This window comes from Hypanus sabinus, unplaced genomic scaffold (genome assembly GCF_030144855.1).
Source record: "Hypanus sabinus isolate sHypSab1 unplaced genomic scaffold, sHypSab1.hap1 scaffold_483, whole genome shotgun sequence".
Taxonomy (NCBI): Eukaryota; Metazoa; Chordata; class Chondrichthyes; order Myliobatiformes; family Dasyatidae; genus Hypanus; species Hypanus sabinus.
This window is the reverse complement of record NW_026781353.1, coordinates 20,001-37,295: the sequence shown is the minus strand read 5'-3', so window position 1 is coordinate 37,295 and position 17,295 is coordinate 20,001. Positions and strand designations below refer to the sequence as shown.

At 49.1% G+C, this 17,295-nt stretch overlaps 1 protein-coding gene across 1 annotated transcript in view; it reads left to right on the top strand.

Moving 5' to 3' along the window:
* The window catches only part of LOC132389145 (C-type lectin domain family 10 member A-like), a 124,422-nt gene extending 115,467 nt beyond the window's left edge, over nucleotides 1–8,955 (top strand). Inside the window, exon 7 of the mRNA XM_059961602.1 lies at nucleotides 7,763–8,955. Within this exon, the coding sequence (XP_059817585.1) occupies nucleotides 7,763–7,943 (181 nt within the window). The 3' untranslated portion in view covers nucleotides 7,944–8,955. The remainder of the gene's footprint in view (nucleotides 1–7,762) is intronic.
* The last annotated feature ends 8,340 nt before the right edge of the window (nucleotides 8,956–17,295 follow it).

The following is a 17,295-nucleotide window of genomic DNA, read 5'->3' as shown; positions in this document are numbered from 1 at the left end:
CACAGGGTCTGTCACAGGAAAGCAGCATCCATCATAAGGACCCACTCTACCCAGGCCGTGCTCTCCCCATATCCACAGGGTCTGTCACAGGAAAGCAGCATCCATCATAAGGACCCACACTACCCAGGCCGTGCTCTCCCCATATCCACAGGGTCTGTCACAGGAAAGCAGCATCCATCATAAGGACCCACACTACCCAGGCCGTGCTCTCCCCATATCCACAGGGTCTGTCACAGGAAAGCAGCATCCATCATAAGGACCCACACTACCCAGGCCGTGCTCTCCCCATATCCACAGGGTCTGTCACAGGAAAGCAGCATCCATCATAAGGACCCACACTACCCAGGCCGAGCTCTCCCCATATCCACAGGGTCTGTCACAGGAAAGCAGCATCCATCATAAGGACCCACACTACCCAGGCCGTGCTATACCCATATCCACAGGGTCTGTCACAGGAAAGCAGCATCCATCATAAGGACCCACACTACCCAGGCCGTGCTCTCCCCACATCCACAGGGTCTGTCACAGGAAAGCAGCATCCATCATAAGGACCCACACTACCCAGGCCGTGCTCTCCCCATATCCACAGGGTCTGTCACAGGAAAGCAGCATCCATCATAAGGACCCACACTACCCAGGCCGAGCTCTCCCCATATCCACAGGGTCTGTCACAGGAAAGCAGCATCCATCATAAGGACCCACACTACCCAGGCCGTGCTCTCCCCATATCCACAGGGTCTGTCACAGGAAAGCAGCATCCATCATAAGGACCCACACTACCCAGGCCGTGATCTCCCCATATCCACAGGGTCTGTCACAGGAAAGCAGCATCCATCATAAGGACCCACACTACCCAGGCCGTGATCTCCCCATATCCACAGGGTCTGTCACAGGAAAGCAGCATCCATCATAAGGACCCACACTACCCAGGCCGTGCTCTCCCCACATCCACAGGGTCTGTCACGGGAAAGCAGCATCCATCATAAGGACCCACACTACCCAGTCCGTGCTCTCCCCATATCCACAGGGTCTGTCACAGGAAAGCAGCATCCATCATAAGGACCCACACTACCCAGGCCGTGCTCTCCCCATATCCACAGGGTCTGTCACAGGAAAGCAGCATCCATCATCAGGGCCCCCTGCTATCCAGGCCGTGCCCTCTGCTTGCTGCTGCCCTCAGGCCCAGGAGCCTTGGTTCCGACCGCACTGGCTTTGGGAATGATTATTACCCTTCAACCATCAAGCACTTCACTCACCTCAAGGCTGAGCTGATCCCGTTACCTACGGGCTCACTTTCAAGGACTCTACACATGTTCTCAGGGCTACTTATTTGTTCATGAAACCCCTTTTCACTGGGCATCTCGAGATGTGGCTCAGTAGCGCCTCAGTAACGGCCACCAGACTCGGCGGTCAGAAAACCACCCTTCTCAGACCCCGAATGTCTAGGGTAGGTACAACCTGGGTCCCTGCAAACCCGTGAGGTTGAGATGCCCCACTCACCAGAACCCTGGTTTGCGTGAATGCTGCGTAACTTACTGCTCCCATGCAATCGCCCAAAACAAGACGCATACAATTATAAGGGAAGGATATTTAAGAATGGTAGCTTAACCAAATAGTTATTTAAGAAAAAAATCACAAAGGGCCCATTATAATTAAACAGTGAAATGTACACATAAGTGGAGCTCATCTTGAAGTTGTCTGTCACTCACGCTCTGCGCCCTCGGTCTGTGTGGAAACACACTTCACCTTCAGAATGTCGCTCGGTATCCATCCTGAACAAACGGGCTCTCCCCCGGGAGTGTCGGCCCTTCCTCCTTGAAGCCATTCACCTGCACCAAACACCCTGTGCCGCAGGAACGGCATCCTCAGCCATCCTCCCCCGCCCCCCCCGTCTTCTCCCAGCTCCCCCAACAGGACATCGCCCCACCCTAGTGTCCCCCACAAAACTCTCGGTCCAGAATTCCCTCGGAGCTTCTCCCAGTTCCACCATCCTGACTGTCTGACACCAGATTCCTCAGCTGAACAACAAAGACCCTGATCTCAGCTCAAACCCAAACAGTCTGAGAGCAGAGCAGACTGTCCTTACAGACCCGCTGAAATGAAATACCTGCAGCTTAGTAGTGAAAAAAAATCTTAACGGGGACGATACATTCATAGTTGCACAATTTATCTTCTCTTACACATTGCTTGCTGGTCAGTATTTATGTGTAGTTTCTCCTTGGGGTAATTGTATTTCCCAGTTCGGCTGTGAATGCCTGCAAGTCCAAGGGTCACAGAGAGGCACACGTGATCTCCAAATGCAGCTCAGCAGATGGTTGAGCTCCAACGAAGTGCATTAAACTGACTGAACCCTGAGAAGTTTGGCGCCTTCTATTCCTTCGTAGATACTGCATTGTTAGTACTCAGTTAGTTTTCGTAAAAACTTTAAAGTCTATTCCATAACGGTATCTGGTGTGAGTGTGATGTTGGGTGTGCGACGCGGCATTAACTTGACTCCCACAGCACCTGCGTGTACGGGAGGCGGGGTTGGTGAGTGGCTGCAGACATACACCAGCCTGTTGGGCAAGCGGTACAGGTGGTTAAGAACTTGTTTGGTGCGCTCACACTCATCAGCTGGAAAGTAATGACACAGCTCGACAAGACCCGGGCGGGACCACACTGGGAATCTTGTATTCTGTTCTGGTCGCCACATTGCAGAAAGAATACAGGCGTACGAAGTGAAGGAGGAGCAGAGGTGACTCGACGTAGATGTATAAGATGGTAAGAGGCATAGCTCAAGTGAAGAGACAGAGACTGTTTTCCCAGGGTGGAAGTGACTAATACCAGGGGGTACAGATCGAGTGAAGAGACAGAGACTGTTTTCCCAGGGTGGAAGTGACTAATACCAGGGGGTACAGATCGAGTGAAGAGACAGAGACTGTTTTCCCAGCGTGGAAGTGACGAATACCAGGGGGTACAGATCGAGTGAACAGACAGAGACACTTTTCCCAGGGGGGAAGTGACGAATACCAGGGGTACAGATCGAGTGAAGAGACAGAGACTGTTTTCCCAGGGTGGAAGTGACTAATACCAGGGGGTGTAGATCGAGTGAAGAGACAGAGACTGTTATCCCAGGGTGGAAGTGACTAATACCAGGGGGTACAGATTGAGTGAAGAGACAGAGACTGTTTTCCCAGGGTGGAAGTGACTAATACCAGGGGGTACAGATCGAGTGAAGAGACAGAGACTGTTTTCCCAGGGTGGAAGTGACTAATACCAGGGGGTACAGATCGAGTGAAGAGACAGAGACTGTTTTCCCAGGGTGGAAGTGACTAATACCAGGGGTACAGATCGAGTGAAGAGACAGAGACTGTTTTCCCAGGGTGGAAGTGACTAATACCAGGGGTACAGATCGAGTGAAGAGACAGGGACTGTTTTCCCAGGGTGGAAGTGACTAATACCAGGGGGTACAGATCGAGTGAACAGACAGAGACTGTTTTCCCAGGGTGGAAGTGACTAATACCAGGGGGTACAGATCGAGTGAAGAGACAGAGACTGTTTTCCCAGGGTGGAAGTGACTAATACCAGGGGGTACAGATCGAGTGAAGAGACAGAGACTGTTTTCCCAAGGTGGAAGTGACTAATACCAGGGGTACAGATCGAGTGCCAGGGGGTACAGATCGAGTGAAGAGACAGAGACTGTTTTCCCAGGGTGGAAGTGACTAATACCAGGGGTATAGATCGAGTGAAGAGACAGAGACTGTTTTCCCAGGGTGGAAGTGACTAATACCAGGGGGTACAGATCGAGTGAAGAGACAGAGACTGTTTTCCCAGGGTGGAAGTGACTAATACCAGGGGGTACAGATCGAGTGAAGAGACAGAGACTGCTTTCCCAGGGTGGAAGTGACTAATACCAGGGGGTACAGATCGAGTGAAGAGACAGAGACACTTTTCCCAAGGTGGAAGTGACGAATACCAGGGGTTACAGATCAAGTGAAGAGACAGAGACTGTATTCCCAGGTTGGAAGAGACTAATACCAGGGGGTGAAGATCGAGTGAAGAGACAGAGACTGTTTCCCCAGGGTGGAAGTGACTAATACCAGGGGGTACAGATCGAGTGAACTGACAGAGACACTTTTCCCAGGGTGGAAGTGACGAATACCAGGGGGTACAGATCGACTGAACAGACGGAGACACTTTCCCCAGGGTGGAAGTGACGAATACCAGGGGTTACACTTAGAGTGAAGAGACAGACACTGTTTTCCCAGGGTGGAAGTGACGAATACCAGGGGGTACAGATCGAGTGAAGAGACAGAGACTGTTTTCCCAGGGTGGAAGTGACTAATACCAGGGGGTACAGATTGAGTGAACAGACAGTGACACATTTCCCAGCGTGGAAGTGACGAATACCAGGGGGTACAGATCGAGTGAACAGACAGAGACACTTTTCCCAGGGGGGAAGTGACGAATACCAGGGGTACAGATCGAGTGAAGAGACAGAGACTGTTTTCCCAGGGTGGAAGTGACTAATACCAGGGGGTGTAGATCGAGTGAAGAGACAGAGACTGTTATCCCAGGGTGGAAGTGACTAATACCAGGGGGTACAGATTGAGTGAAGAGACAGAGACTGTTTTACCAGGGTGGAAGTGACTAATACCAGGGGGTACAGATCGAGTGAAGAGACAGAGACTGTTTTCCCAGGGTGGAAGTGACTAATACCAGGGGGTACAGATCGAGTGAAGAGACGGACACTGTTTTCCCAGGGTGGAAGTGACTAATACCAGGGGTACAGATCGAGTGAAGAGACAGAGACTGTTTTCCCAGGGTGGAAGTGACTAATACCAGGGGTACAGATCGAGTGAAGAGACAGAGACTGTTTCCCCAGGGTGGAAGTGACGAATACCAGGGGTACTGATCGAGTGAAGAGACAGAGACGGCTTTCCCAGGGTGGAAGTGATTAATACCAGGGGTACAGATCAAGTGAAGAGACAGGGACTGTTTTCCCAGTGTGGAAGTGACTAATACCAGGGGGTACAGATCGAGTGAAGAGACAGAGACTGTTTTCCCAGGGTGGAAGTGACTAATACCAGGGGGTACAGATCGAGTGAAGAGACAGAGTCTGTTTTCCCAGGGTGGAAGTGACTAATACCAGGGGGTACAGATCGAGTGAAGAGACAGAGACTGTTTTCCCATGGTGGAAGTGACTAATACCAGGGGTACAGATCGAGTGAAGAGACAGAGACTGTTTTCCCAGGGTGGAAGTGACTAATACCAGCGGGTATAGATTGAGTGAAGAGACAGAGACTGTTTTCCCAGTGTGGAAGTGACTAATACCAGGGGGTACAGATCGAGTGAAGAGACGGACACTGTTTTCCCAGGGTGGAAGTGACTAATACCAGGGGGTACAGATCGAGTGAAGAGACGGACACTGTTTTCCCAGGGTGGAAGTGACTAATACCAGGGGTACAGATCGAGTGAAGAGACAGAGACTGTTTTCCCAGGGTGGAAGTGACTAATACCAGGGGTACAGATCGAGTGAAGAGACAGAGACTGTTTTCCAGGGTGGAAGTGACTAATACCAGGGGGTACAGATCGAGTGAAGAGACAGAGACTGTTTTCCCAGGGTGGAAGTGACTAATACCAGGGGTACAGATCGAGTGAAGAGACAGAGACTGTTTTCCCAGGGTGGAAGTGACTAATACCAGGGGTACAGATCGAGTGAAGAGACAGAGACTGTTTTCCCAGGGTGGAAGTGACTAATACCAGGGGTACAGATTGAGTGAAGAGACAGAGACTGTTTTCCCAGTGTGGAAGTGATGAATACCAGGGGGTACAGATCGAGTGAACAGCCAGAGACTGTTTTCCCAGTGTGGAAGTGACTAATACCAGGGGTACAGATCGAGTGAACAGCCAGAGACTGTTTTCCCAGTGTGGAAGTGACTAATACCAGGGGGTACAGATCGAGTGAACAGCCAGAGACTGTTTTCCCAGTGTGGAAGTGACTAATACCAGGGGGTACAGATCGAGTGAACAGAGACTGTTTTCCCAGGGTGGAAGTGACTAATACCAGGGGGTACAGATCGAGTGAAGAGACAGAGACTGTTTTCCCAGGGTGGAAGTGACTAATACCAGGGGTACTGATCGAGTGAACAGACAGAGACTGTTTTCCCAGTGTGGAAGTGATGAATACCAGGGGTTATAATTATATGGAGGTAAGTTTCTGGGTAGTGTCGGAGATAAGATTTCTTTTCACACAAGGAATGGTGTCTGTGTGGATCACCCTGCCCGGGTTGGTGGTAGACAAAGGCACATTAGGGGCAATTTATAGGCACGGGTACCTACGGTTCAATCAACGCCCTTCAGTCCCCAATGTTGTGCCGAACAAACCCGCTGACCTCTATTTTCCTAAGCTCCATGTCCCTGTCCAGGAGTCTCTTAAAAGACTCTACTGTATCCGCCTCCACCAACCCCTTCCACGCACGCAGTACTCTTTGCATAATATACTTACCCCTGACATCTCCTCTGTACCTACTCCCCAGCACCTTAAAACTGTGTCCTCTCATGCTAGCCATCCCAACCCTGGGAAAAAGCCTCTGACTTTCCACACGATCAATGCCTTTCATTGTCTTACACACCTCTATCAGGTCACCTCTCGTCCTCTGTCACTCCAAGCAGAAAAGGCCGAGTTCACTCAGCCTATTCTCTTAAGGCACGCTCCCCAATCCAGGCAATGTCCTTATTTAATTGTTGTAATCCTGTTGTAGTTTGCTGTCTCTCACTGTTCAAAACCACACATTTCTCGACTTGATGGCTCCGGGGTTGTCCTCGTTGGAGTTGAGAAGGATGGGGAGCGGAAGTTCTCATTGAAACCTACTAATCTTGTTATTTCATGCTCTCGTTATTTATTGCTACATATTTATATTTGCATTTGTTGTCTTCTATGCTCTTGCTCTTTTATTGATCCTGTTTACACTTACTGTTCCTTAGTATGCCCACAGTAAAAAGAATCTCAGTTGTATGTGGCGACATGTCTGTACTCTGATAATAAATTTTACTTTGAAATATCAAAAGGACTGGATAGAGTGGACATGAAGAGGATGTTTCCTATAGTGGGAAAGTCTGTGACCAGAGAGACTACAAGGCCATCCCTTTAGAACAGAGATGAGTTTTTTTTTATCCAGATTGTGTGAACGTGTGGCATTCATTGCCACAGATGGTTGTAGAGACCGACTCATGGCACAGTAGTGTATTGGTTCACAATGCTGTACTTCACCAACAAGCTGGGTTCATTTCCTGCTGCTATCTGTAAGGAGTTTGTACATTCTCCCCTTGACCGCAGGGGATTGTCCTGGTTCTCTGGTTTCCTCCCACAGTCCAGTGATGTACCGGTTGGGAGGTTAATTGGTCATTTTAAAATCATCCCATAATTAAGCGAGGGTTAAGTTGGTGGCTGCTATCTCAAAAAATAAGTAAATATTTCTAACGCAGGCTGAGAGGGTTCTTGATTAAATCAGTCAAGGTGTCAAAAGTTACGGGGAGAAGGCAGGATAATGGGGTTCAGACAGGTAATAAATCAGCCATGGTGCCATGGCAGAGGAGACTTGATAGACTGAATTGTCCACTTCTGTCCCTATGTCTGACAGTCACTTATTCTGGGACCACCTTCTGATTCTGGGACCAGTCTCCCCACATCTCCCTCTCTGCTCCCTGATATATCATTGCAAATAGACCTGTTGCTGATGCCAGAAGAACTCTCTCACACTTTCCCGTCCACTCGCTGCAGGTTGTGGGCCAGTGGCCAGCCGGACAACGCCTTCAACAGGACCCTGAGGATGGTGGAGAACTGTGGGGCATTGAGCCAGCGTGGGTGGCTGGACGAGGCGTGTGCCCGCAAGTTACCCTGCATCTGTGAGAAGAGCGCCATCCGACTGCACCTCGTCTTCCAGCGGGCCCGCCGTGGCTGAGCGGGGCACTCCTCGCTCAGGGAGACGGTGGGCTTTCTGTGGACATCCTGAATCCACCCTCCCCATGGTGCGAATGGCCACCAACCAAGACTGACCCTTTTCTTCTTTGCGTGCAGCCGCGACAACCCCTCCCCTGACTTTGCTCCCTACCCATCCAGTCTGCACACCTCAGGGTGGGGAGCGGGACACCACTGACTCTGATCCCCACAGGCTGAGGAATGGAGTGCCCCCTATCAACTCACCTTTGAACAAGCACCACACTGACCCTGCTCTCCCGAGGCGGGATTGGGCCACCCAACTCCCCCTGACTCTGTGCTCCTCAGGACAGCGAAGTGGATTCCCCATCCCAAACCCTCCACGCCACGGTCAATTCCGACCTCCCCGCAGCACACAAAGGAACCCCTCCCCTCCTACACACCTCTTCTCGGGCTGGGTCTGGGACCTGAGGCAATGCCTCACTGCAACATCCACACCCCTCACGCACATCTACTCTCCTCATGGTGAGTTACAGGGCATTTGCCCTCCATGCGGAGGGGTATCGGACCCACCCTCACCCCCTCTGCCCTCCCTGGGATGTGGCCCTCGCCCCCTCACTCTGCCCCCCGTGGGATGTGACCCTCACCCCCTCTCTCTGCCCTCCCTGGGATATGACCCTCACCCCCTCTCTCTGCCCTCCCTGGGATATGACCCTCACCCCCTCACCCTGCTCTGATCTACTTGGGTTTTCAACAGGATATGGGACAACCCGTTATTCTGCTTTGTTTGTGGTGGGCGAGTGACCCCGCCCCCCCTGGCTTATTTTACTCTCTGGGAATGGGATCCAGGTTGCCCTCTCACTCTGCTCTGACAGGACACTGCCTGTGATTCTGCTGTCCCCTTACCCTGCCTGGTTGCTGACTCCAACCTGAGGGAGAATGCTTTCGATCTGTTGAATATTATAATTAGTTAATCTGTTAATTATTTTCTTGTTAAAATGTATCTATGAAACAGATTAAAAGTTAGTGTAATAGTGTTACTTGCCCCTTATTGCACCCTCCCCACCTGTTGTCCACTCTTCCAGCGACAGTAGTAACAGGGTGATCTCCCCTGGGCTGTGGGGGTTTGGGATCAGTGAGCATGCTCACGGTCATTAAGTCATAGAAAAGTACAGCACAGTCATTCAGCCCATCCAGTTCATACTGAACCGTCGACCTGCACCACAGCCACGTGCTCCCATCCATGTCCGCTGGTATTGTGGAGGTGGGAACTCCACTCAGGTAGCTGGCGAGGGTTGAACCGCACCAGTGCATGGCTCAGATCTCAAGACGGTGGGGTGTGGGCGAGGTAGTTTCAAACTGCATCGCTGGGTTTCCCCTTGCTCTGACACCCCTCATCCCAGTCCGGACGTCGTCTGCCCACGCAAATGTGGCCGGCAGTCGGTGTTAAATTTGTTCCAAGCCGGGGAAGCACAACCCAGGTATGGTTCGTCAGAGGAAACTGGCTTTGGTCAGCAGACTCACTGTACCTGACGAATCGGTCCGTGGCTTTCTCTGCTGCCATTCTGAGGTCGCAAAAGCAACCCCTCGTCTCGCGTTTGGGTCGGCTCCAAACTGAGACATGGGCATTAATTTTTCCACCGTCTGGTTATCACTCTCCCTGCGCCCTGCTCCCTTTCACTATTGCCCATTCTGGCTCCCCTCTCTCCCCTTCTCCTCACCTCTACCTCCTCTTTCCCCCTCTCCCCAGGTACTCTTTTCAGACTCCTCCGTCAGCCCTTTACCCCTTCCACCTATCATCTCCCAGCTCCTTACTTCATTCCTCCGTCCCAAATACGGATCCACTCAAGCGCAACCGCACTGATCTCGACTGGCAGATCGGCTGTTGCCGTGGCCCCCAGGCAGCGAGTGGCATCCCGGAGATCACCTGCAGATCTTGGAAGCGAGCAACACACACAAAATGCTGGAGGTGCTCAGCAGGTCAGGTGAAGAAGGGTTTCAGCCCGAACCGTCGACTCTTTTCCATGGACGCTGCCTGGCCTGCTGAATTCCTCCTGCATTTTGTGTGTAAGGCAGCCGGAGGTGCAGGTGAAGAGGCCATGCTGTCCTCGGCACTGGAGAGAGCACACGCCACAGACACTGGACATTGCCTGGATTGGGGCACATTACCCCGTCAGAATAGGTTGAGTGAACCTTATCTGCTTGGAGTGACGGAGGATGAGAGGCATTGATCATGTGGACAGTCAGAGGCCCTTTCCCAGGGTTGGAATGGCTAACACGAGGTGCTTGGAAGTCAGTACCGAGGGGATGTCAGGATTAAGTTTTACACACAGAAAGTGGTGGGTGTGTGGAATGGGCTGCCGGCGACGGTGGTGGAGGCGAATACGATGGGGTCTTTTAAGAGCCTCTTAGATAGGTATATGGAGCTTAGAAAGATAGTGTGCTATGGGGTAAGGAAACTCTAGGCAGTTTCTAGAGGAGGTTACATGGTCGGTTCAACATTGTAATGTGCTGTAGATTTCTACCTTCGACGTTCTATTGCTAAACACTTTCTCCAGGCGTGAGCACGGAATCGAGCTTCAGCTAACAATTGAGAGCACAGTGGGAGTCGGTGTGAACCCTCTCCGGCGTCCGTTCCCCTGTCTATATCTATCTGTCAATCTGTATGTATATGTATCTCCATCTATTTCAGAATCAGGTTTATTATCACCAGCATGTGTTGTGAAATCTGTTAACTTAGCAGCAGCAGTTCAATATAGAGTTACAATACAGTTCAATATAAATACATAATATAGAAGAAAAAGAATAATAATAAGTTAATCAATTACATTTTTCGTATATTGAATAGATTAAATATTGTACAAAATCCAGAAAAATATATATCAAAAAAGTGAGGTAGTGTTCAAGGATTCAATATCCATTTAGGAATCGGACGGCAGAGGGGAAGAAGCTGTTCCTGAATCGCTGAGTGTGTACCTTCAGGCTTCTGTGCCTCCTACCTGATGGGAACAGTGAGAAAAAGGCACGTCCTGGGTGCTGGAGATCCTTCATAATGGATGCTGCCTTTCTGAGACACGGCTCCTAGAAGATGTCCTGGGTATTTGTAGGCTAGTACTGAAGATGGAGCCGACTAAATTTACCACCCTCTGCAGTGTCTTTGTCCTGTGCAGTGCCCCCCTCCCCCCATGCAGTGATGTAGCCTGTCAGAATGCTCTCCACGATACAACTATGGAAGTTTTTAAGTGTATTGTTGACATGCCAAATCTCTTCAAACTCCTGATGAAGTACAGCCGCTGTCTTGCCTTAAATATATTGGGAGCAGGTTAGATCCCCAGAGATCTTGACACCCAGCAAATTGAAACTCTTCACTCTCTCTTCTTCTGATCCCTCTATGAGGATTGGTACGTGTTCCTTCGTCCTACTCTTCCTGGTCCACAATCAGCTCTTTTGTCTGACTGACATTGAATGCCATGTTGTTGCTGTGACACCACTCCACTAGTTGGCATATCTCACTCCTGTATGCCCTCTTGTCACCACCTGAGATTCTACCATCAATGGTGGTATCATCAGCAAATTTATAGATGGTATGTGATCTATGTCTCGCCACATGGGTATAGAGAGAGTAAATTAGTGGGCTAAGCACACATCCCTGAGGTGCACAGATCTATCTATCCGTATCTGCCTTATCTATCTGTCTGTCATCTAACTATATCTGTCTATCCATCAGTCTATCTGTCTATCTATACCCAACTATCTATCTATCCAGATCTGTCTGCCATCTATTAAGATCTGTCTATCTATCTATCTCTCTCTGTCTAGCCATCAGTCTATCGATACCTGTCGATCAATCAATCGATCTACCTATATCTGTCTATATCTACAGCGGCATGCAAAAGTTTGGGCATCCCAGTCAAAATTTCTGTTACTGTGAATAGCAAAGTGAGTAAAAGATGACCTGATTTCTAAAAGACATGAAGTTAAAGATGACACATTTCTTTAATATTTTAAGCAAGATTACTTTTATATTTCCATCTTTAACAGTTTCAAAATAACAAAAAAGGAAAAGGGCCTGAAGCAAAAGTTTGGGCACCCTGTATTGTCAGTACTTAGTGACACCCCCTTTGGCAAGTTTCACAACTTGTAAACTCTTTCTGTAACTAGCTAAGTCTTTCAATGTTTGGGGGATTTTTGCCCACTCTTCCTTGCAAAAAGGCTTCTAGTTCTGTGAGATTCTTGGGTCATCTTGCATGCACTGCTCTTTTGAGATCTATCCAAAGATTTTCAATGATGTTTAGGTCAGGGGACTGTGAGGGCCATGGCAAAACCTTCAGCTTGCACCTCTTGAGATAGTCCATTGTGGATTTTGAGGTGTGTTTAGGATCATTAACCTGTTGTAGAAGCCATCCTCATTTCATCTTCAGCTTTTTTACAGATGGTGTGATGTCTGCTTCCAGAATTTGCTGGTACTTAATTGAATTAATCCTTCCCTCTACCAGTGAAATGTTCCCCGTGCCACTGGCTGCAACACAAGCCCAAAGCATGATCGATCCACTCCCACGCTTAACAGTTGGAGAGGTGTTCTTTTCATGAAATTCTGCACTTTTTTTTCTCCAAACACACCTTTGCTCATTGCGGCCATAAAGATCTATTTTAACTTCATCAGTCAACGGGACTTGTTTCCAAAATGCATCAGGCTTGTTTAGATGTTCCTTTGCAAACTTCTGATGCTGAATTTTGTGGTGAGGATGCAGGAAAGGTTTTCTTCTGATGACTCTTCCGTGAAGGTCATATTTCTACAGGTGTCGCTGCTCAGTAGAACAATACACCACCACTCCAGAGTCTGCTAAATCTTCCTGAAGGTGTTTTGCAGTCAAACTGGGATTTTGATTTCCCTTTCTAGCAATCCTACGAGCAGTTCTCTCAGAAAGTATTCTTGGTCTTCCAGACCTCAAATTGACCTCCACAGTTCCTGTTAACTACCATTACTTAATTATATTACAAACTGAGGAAACAGCTACCTGAAAATGCTTTGCTATCTTATAGCCTTCTCCTGCCTTTTTGGCATCATTTATTTTAATTTTCAGAGTGCTAGGCAGCTGCTTAGAGGAGCCCATGGCTGCTGATCATTGGGACAAGATTTGAGGAGTCAGGGTATTTATAAAGCTTTGAATTTTGCATCACCTGGCTTTTCCTAACGATGACTGTGAACAAGCCATAGCCCTAACAAGACCTAAACAAGGTCTGAGAGCTTGGTAAAAGTTATCTGAGAGCTCAAGTCTATTGGGGTGCCCAAACTTCTGCATGGTGCTCCTTTCCTTTTTTTCACTCTAAAATTGTACAAAACAAATACACTAATCTTGTTTAAAATGTTGAAAAGAATGTTTTATCTTTAACTTTATGACTTTTGGAGCTCAGTTCATCTTCTACTCAACTATTCACAGTAGCCGAGATTTTGACCAGGGGTGCCCAAACTTTTGCATGCTACTGTACATCTTTCTGTTCTGAGACAGAACAGTGATTTCTGTGATTTTTGTTTTTACAAATGGGTTGGATGAGGGAAGGAGAGGGTGGGTTAGTAAGTCGGCAGGTGACATGAATGTTGGTGGATTTGTGGATTTACCCCAGATAAATATTATGTGGAGATTTGTGGCAAATATGACTACTGTATATAATATGTACAATACCTGAAATGCATCTTATGGAAATGTTTGATGATGGAACTTCAACAAAAATAAATTACAAAACAATGGGACATTGACAGGATGCAGAGCGGGACTGTGAAGTGGCAGATGGATGTCAGTCTGGAAAGGGGTGAAGAGATACACTTTGTACGGGCGAACAAGAGGCAGAATTCTTGATACGGTGAAGGAACAGAGGAATATTGGAATCCATGTCTACAAATCAATCAAAGTTGCCCCACAAGGTGACGGGGTGGTTACGGAGGTGTGTGATGTGCTGACCTTCACTCGTCAGGGGACAGAGTTAAAGAGCAGCGACACCTATAAAACCCTTGCTGCAATGTGTTCAGCTGAGGAAGCTTGTGGAAGGTCTAGAGCAGGGGCAGAAGAGATTTAACAAGATGTTGCCTGGAGTAGATTGAAGGAAAGGTTGAGCAAGCGGGGACCTTTCTCTCCTGACCAGAGGAGGATGTGATATGACTTGATAGAGGCAAGGGTAATGGTGAAGATGAGACTGCGTAATTTTAAGGTGATTGGAGGACAGTATGGGGGGCATGTTTGTGGTGAGTTTTTTTTTTATCACATAGTGTGATGGAAAGGTGAAAGGCACTGCCAGGTAGATACATTAGGGCCATTTAAGGAACTTTTCAATGGGCGTGTCTGGCAGTAGAAAAATGGAGGGTTAGGAGTGGTGTAGCTGTGTGGGCCCTCTTTTGCGCCTCATCCGCTTTTGTTCCCAGGTTGAGTGAGATCGCTTTGCTTTGCTCCTTTTGCTCCATGCCTCTGTGCTAATTTGGCATTCCTTATTTCTCTTCATAACTGAAGGTCACTCTAGGCCTGCTGCTTGCTTGGACAACAAAACGCAGGATTGATGGAAATTACGGCAGAGAAATCGGAGATTGAGTTTGATCCAGACAAGTGTGAGTTCCTGCTGTTTGGGGCAGAGGGATGGAGGGGGGTGTCAGGAGCAACAGGACATTACATAGTAAAGTGCTGGACCTTTAGAAGCATAAACAAAAGGACTCATGTTGCTCAGGACATTAGTGAACGAGCTTTTCGAGTCACAGAGTCATAGAACATTACAACAGGTCACTTGTCCCATCTAATCCATGCTGATCTATTAATCTGCATAGTTCAATCAACCAGTACCCGGACCATGGCACTTCATCCCCCTCCCATTAGGTATTAGGGGATACGGTGAGCGAGCAGGTAAGTGGACATGAGGCTAGGTTTAGATCAGCCATGTGATCTCCTGGACCAGTTTTCGATAGCCTGGATGGGTCAGAGAGGAATTTTCCAGATTTTTTCTCCTCAATTGGCAAATCGTTTTTTTACCCCCGGGTGATCACATGGGTTTGGGCGGGATGAATAATAAAATAAAATGGGCGGCATGGTGCCCTGTTGTTGGCACTGTTGCCTTGTGGGATTCGGTGAAAACTAGAGTTAGGATTGAATCAGCCATGATCTTGTTGAATGGCGGAGCAGGCTTGAGGGGCCGATTGGCCTACTCCTGCTCCTATCTCTTATGTTTTTATGTATGTTCTCCCATCCACGCACCTATCCAAATTTCTCTTAAGTGTTGAAATTGAAGCTATGTCCACCACTTCAGCTGGCAGCTCGTTCCACTCTCTCACCACCTTTCTGAGTGAAGAATCTTGGAAAGAATCTTGTGCCCCCTTAAATATTTCACCTTTCACCCCTAACCCATGACCTGTCCTAGTTTGTACTCAGAGGTTGTCTTACCTGATGAATGTAATTTTGAAAGAGGTGTTTTTTTGCCCCCTGAAGGTCGGCATCTCACATCTCCCTGAAAGTACGGATAGAACTTGGTGGTGTAGCAAGCAGGACGTGTGGTGTACATACCTCCATCCGTGAGGGAACTTTAATATAAATCCAGGGAATCACTTCAGAGCTGTATAAAGCATGAGGTAAAGGGACAGGGCAGAAATATAGAAAACAGATAAGACCATAAGATATGGGAGCAGAATCAGTCCATTTGGCCCATTGGGCCTGCTCCGCCATTTCATCTCGGCTGATCCATTTTCTTTCTCAGCCCCAATCTCCTGCCTTCTCCCCGTATCCTTTCATGCCCTGACCAATCAACAACCTATCAAACTCTGCCTTAAATATACCCAAATGTCTTGGCTACAGTGATTAATTCCACACAGTCACCTCTCCCTGCCTAAAGAAATTCCTCCACATTTCCATTCTAACAGGACACTCCTCTGTTCTGAGGCTGTGTCCTTTGGTCACCAGAGGAAACATCCTCTCCATATCCACTCTGTCGAGGCCTTTCACCATTCGATAGGTTTCAATGAGATCCTCCCTCATCCTCGTGAATTCCAGTGAATACAGGCCCAGAGCCATATGGCAAGCCTTTGAATCCCAGAATTATTTTCGTGAGCCTCCATTTAACCCTCTGCAATGTCAGCATGCCCTTTCTTACCTCAGGAGCCCAGAACTACTCAGAATGCTCCCAGTGAGGCCTCACCAGCGATTTATCAAGTCCCCACAATACACCCTCGGTTTTATATCCTGGTCCTCTCGAAATGGATGGTAAAGTCACGTTTCCCTTCCTCACTGCCAACTCCAACTGCAAGTTAACCTTCAGCCAATCCTGATGGAGGACTTGGATGTGCTAGAAAGTTTGTGTACCCTGTAGAATTTTCTCTATTTTTTGCATAAATATGACCTGAAATGTGACCAGATCTTCAAGGTTGTATTACCTGATCAATGTGATTTTCAGAGAGGTGTTTTTTTTTACCCCTGAAGGTCCATATCTAACATCTCCCTTAAACAGAATGCACAGTGCGTGTTATAGTTACAGAGAGTACAGGACAAGCCTTCTCTGAGTTTCAGCATCTTGTCATGACAGAGGCTGGTGAGTTCCTGAGATCCCGAGAACGATGCCGCCTGGAGTTCAGCCGTCCAGTGCTTCCCTCCAGGTGCGGTCACCCACGTCTGTCAGGTCAAGGTGGGGAGGTTCGAGACAGAGAGCGATCCGACTGTCAGCTCAGCGGAGGATGATGGTGACACAGCACAAGCCTGGCGAGGGTGGACCAGTGATGGCTCCCCAGTCATCCTGCACCTCAGGCCACCGGATCCTGACCCCGATCAGCCAAGGACCACAGGCAGCTGCCCGCGTTCTCCGTTAACATCCCGGCGGGGAGATCCCCCAACTGGGCCTGTATACCTGACCGATGGGCGACGCTCAGTTCCGCCTGTCATGACAGAGGAAGGATTGGCGTTGCCTCGGACACAGCCGGGAGAGAGCAGCGGCCTTCGTCTGCCTGCTGCCGGGACGGAGGGCGAAATTAAACCGGGTGAGGAAGCGAGCCCAAACAGGCTTGACGGCAGTTGAGTGCCTTAGCGCCCCGAATGTAGGGGGGGGGGGGTCTGTCCAAATCCAAAAAGGGATGTTCTGCCCCTCCTGCTAGCGTTGCCCTGCCTCCCTGACAGCCAGAAGTCCTCGGTTCCCCGAGTCGCAGTCACGCTGGGCGGCTGTCAAGCGAAAGGCACACCGGTGCGGCCGGCTACCCACAGAGAGTGCGGCTGAGGGAACCGGCCCCCGGATAAATGGGCGGGGCAGAGGTGAGGACTGCTTGGTCTAGTTCTGTTGCAGGAAGGGATCCTGCCGAGGATCGGGATGGAACTGAAGTTCCCGCTGCAGCAACGGGGAAAGCTGGCAAACGGCCTGGA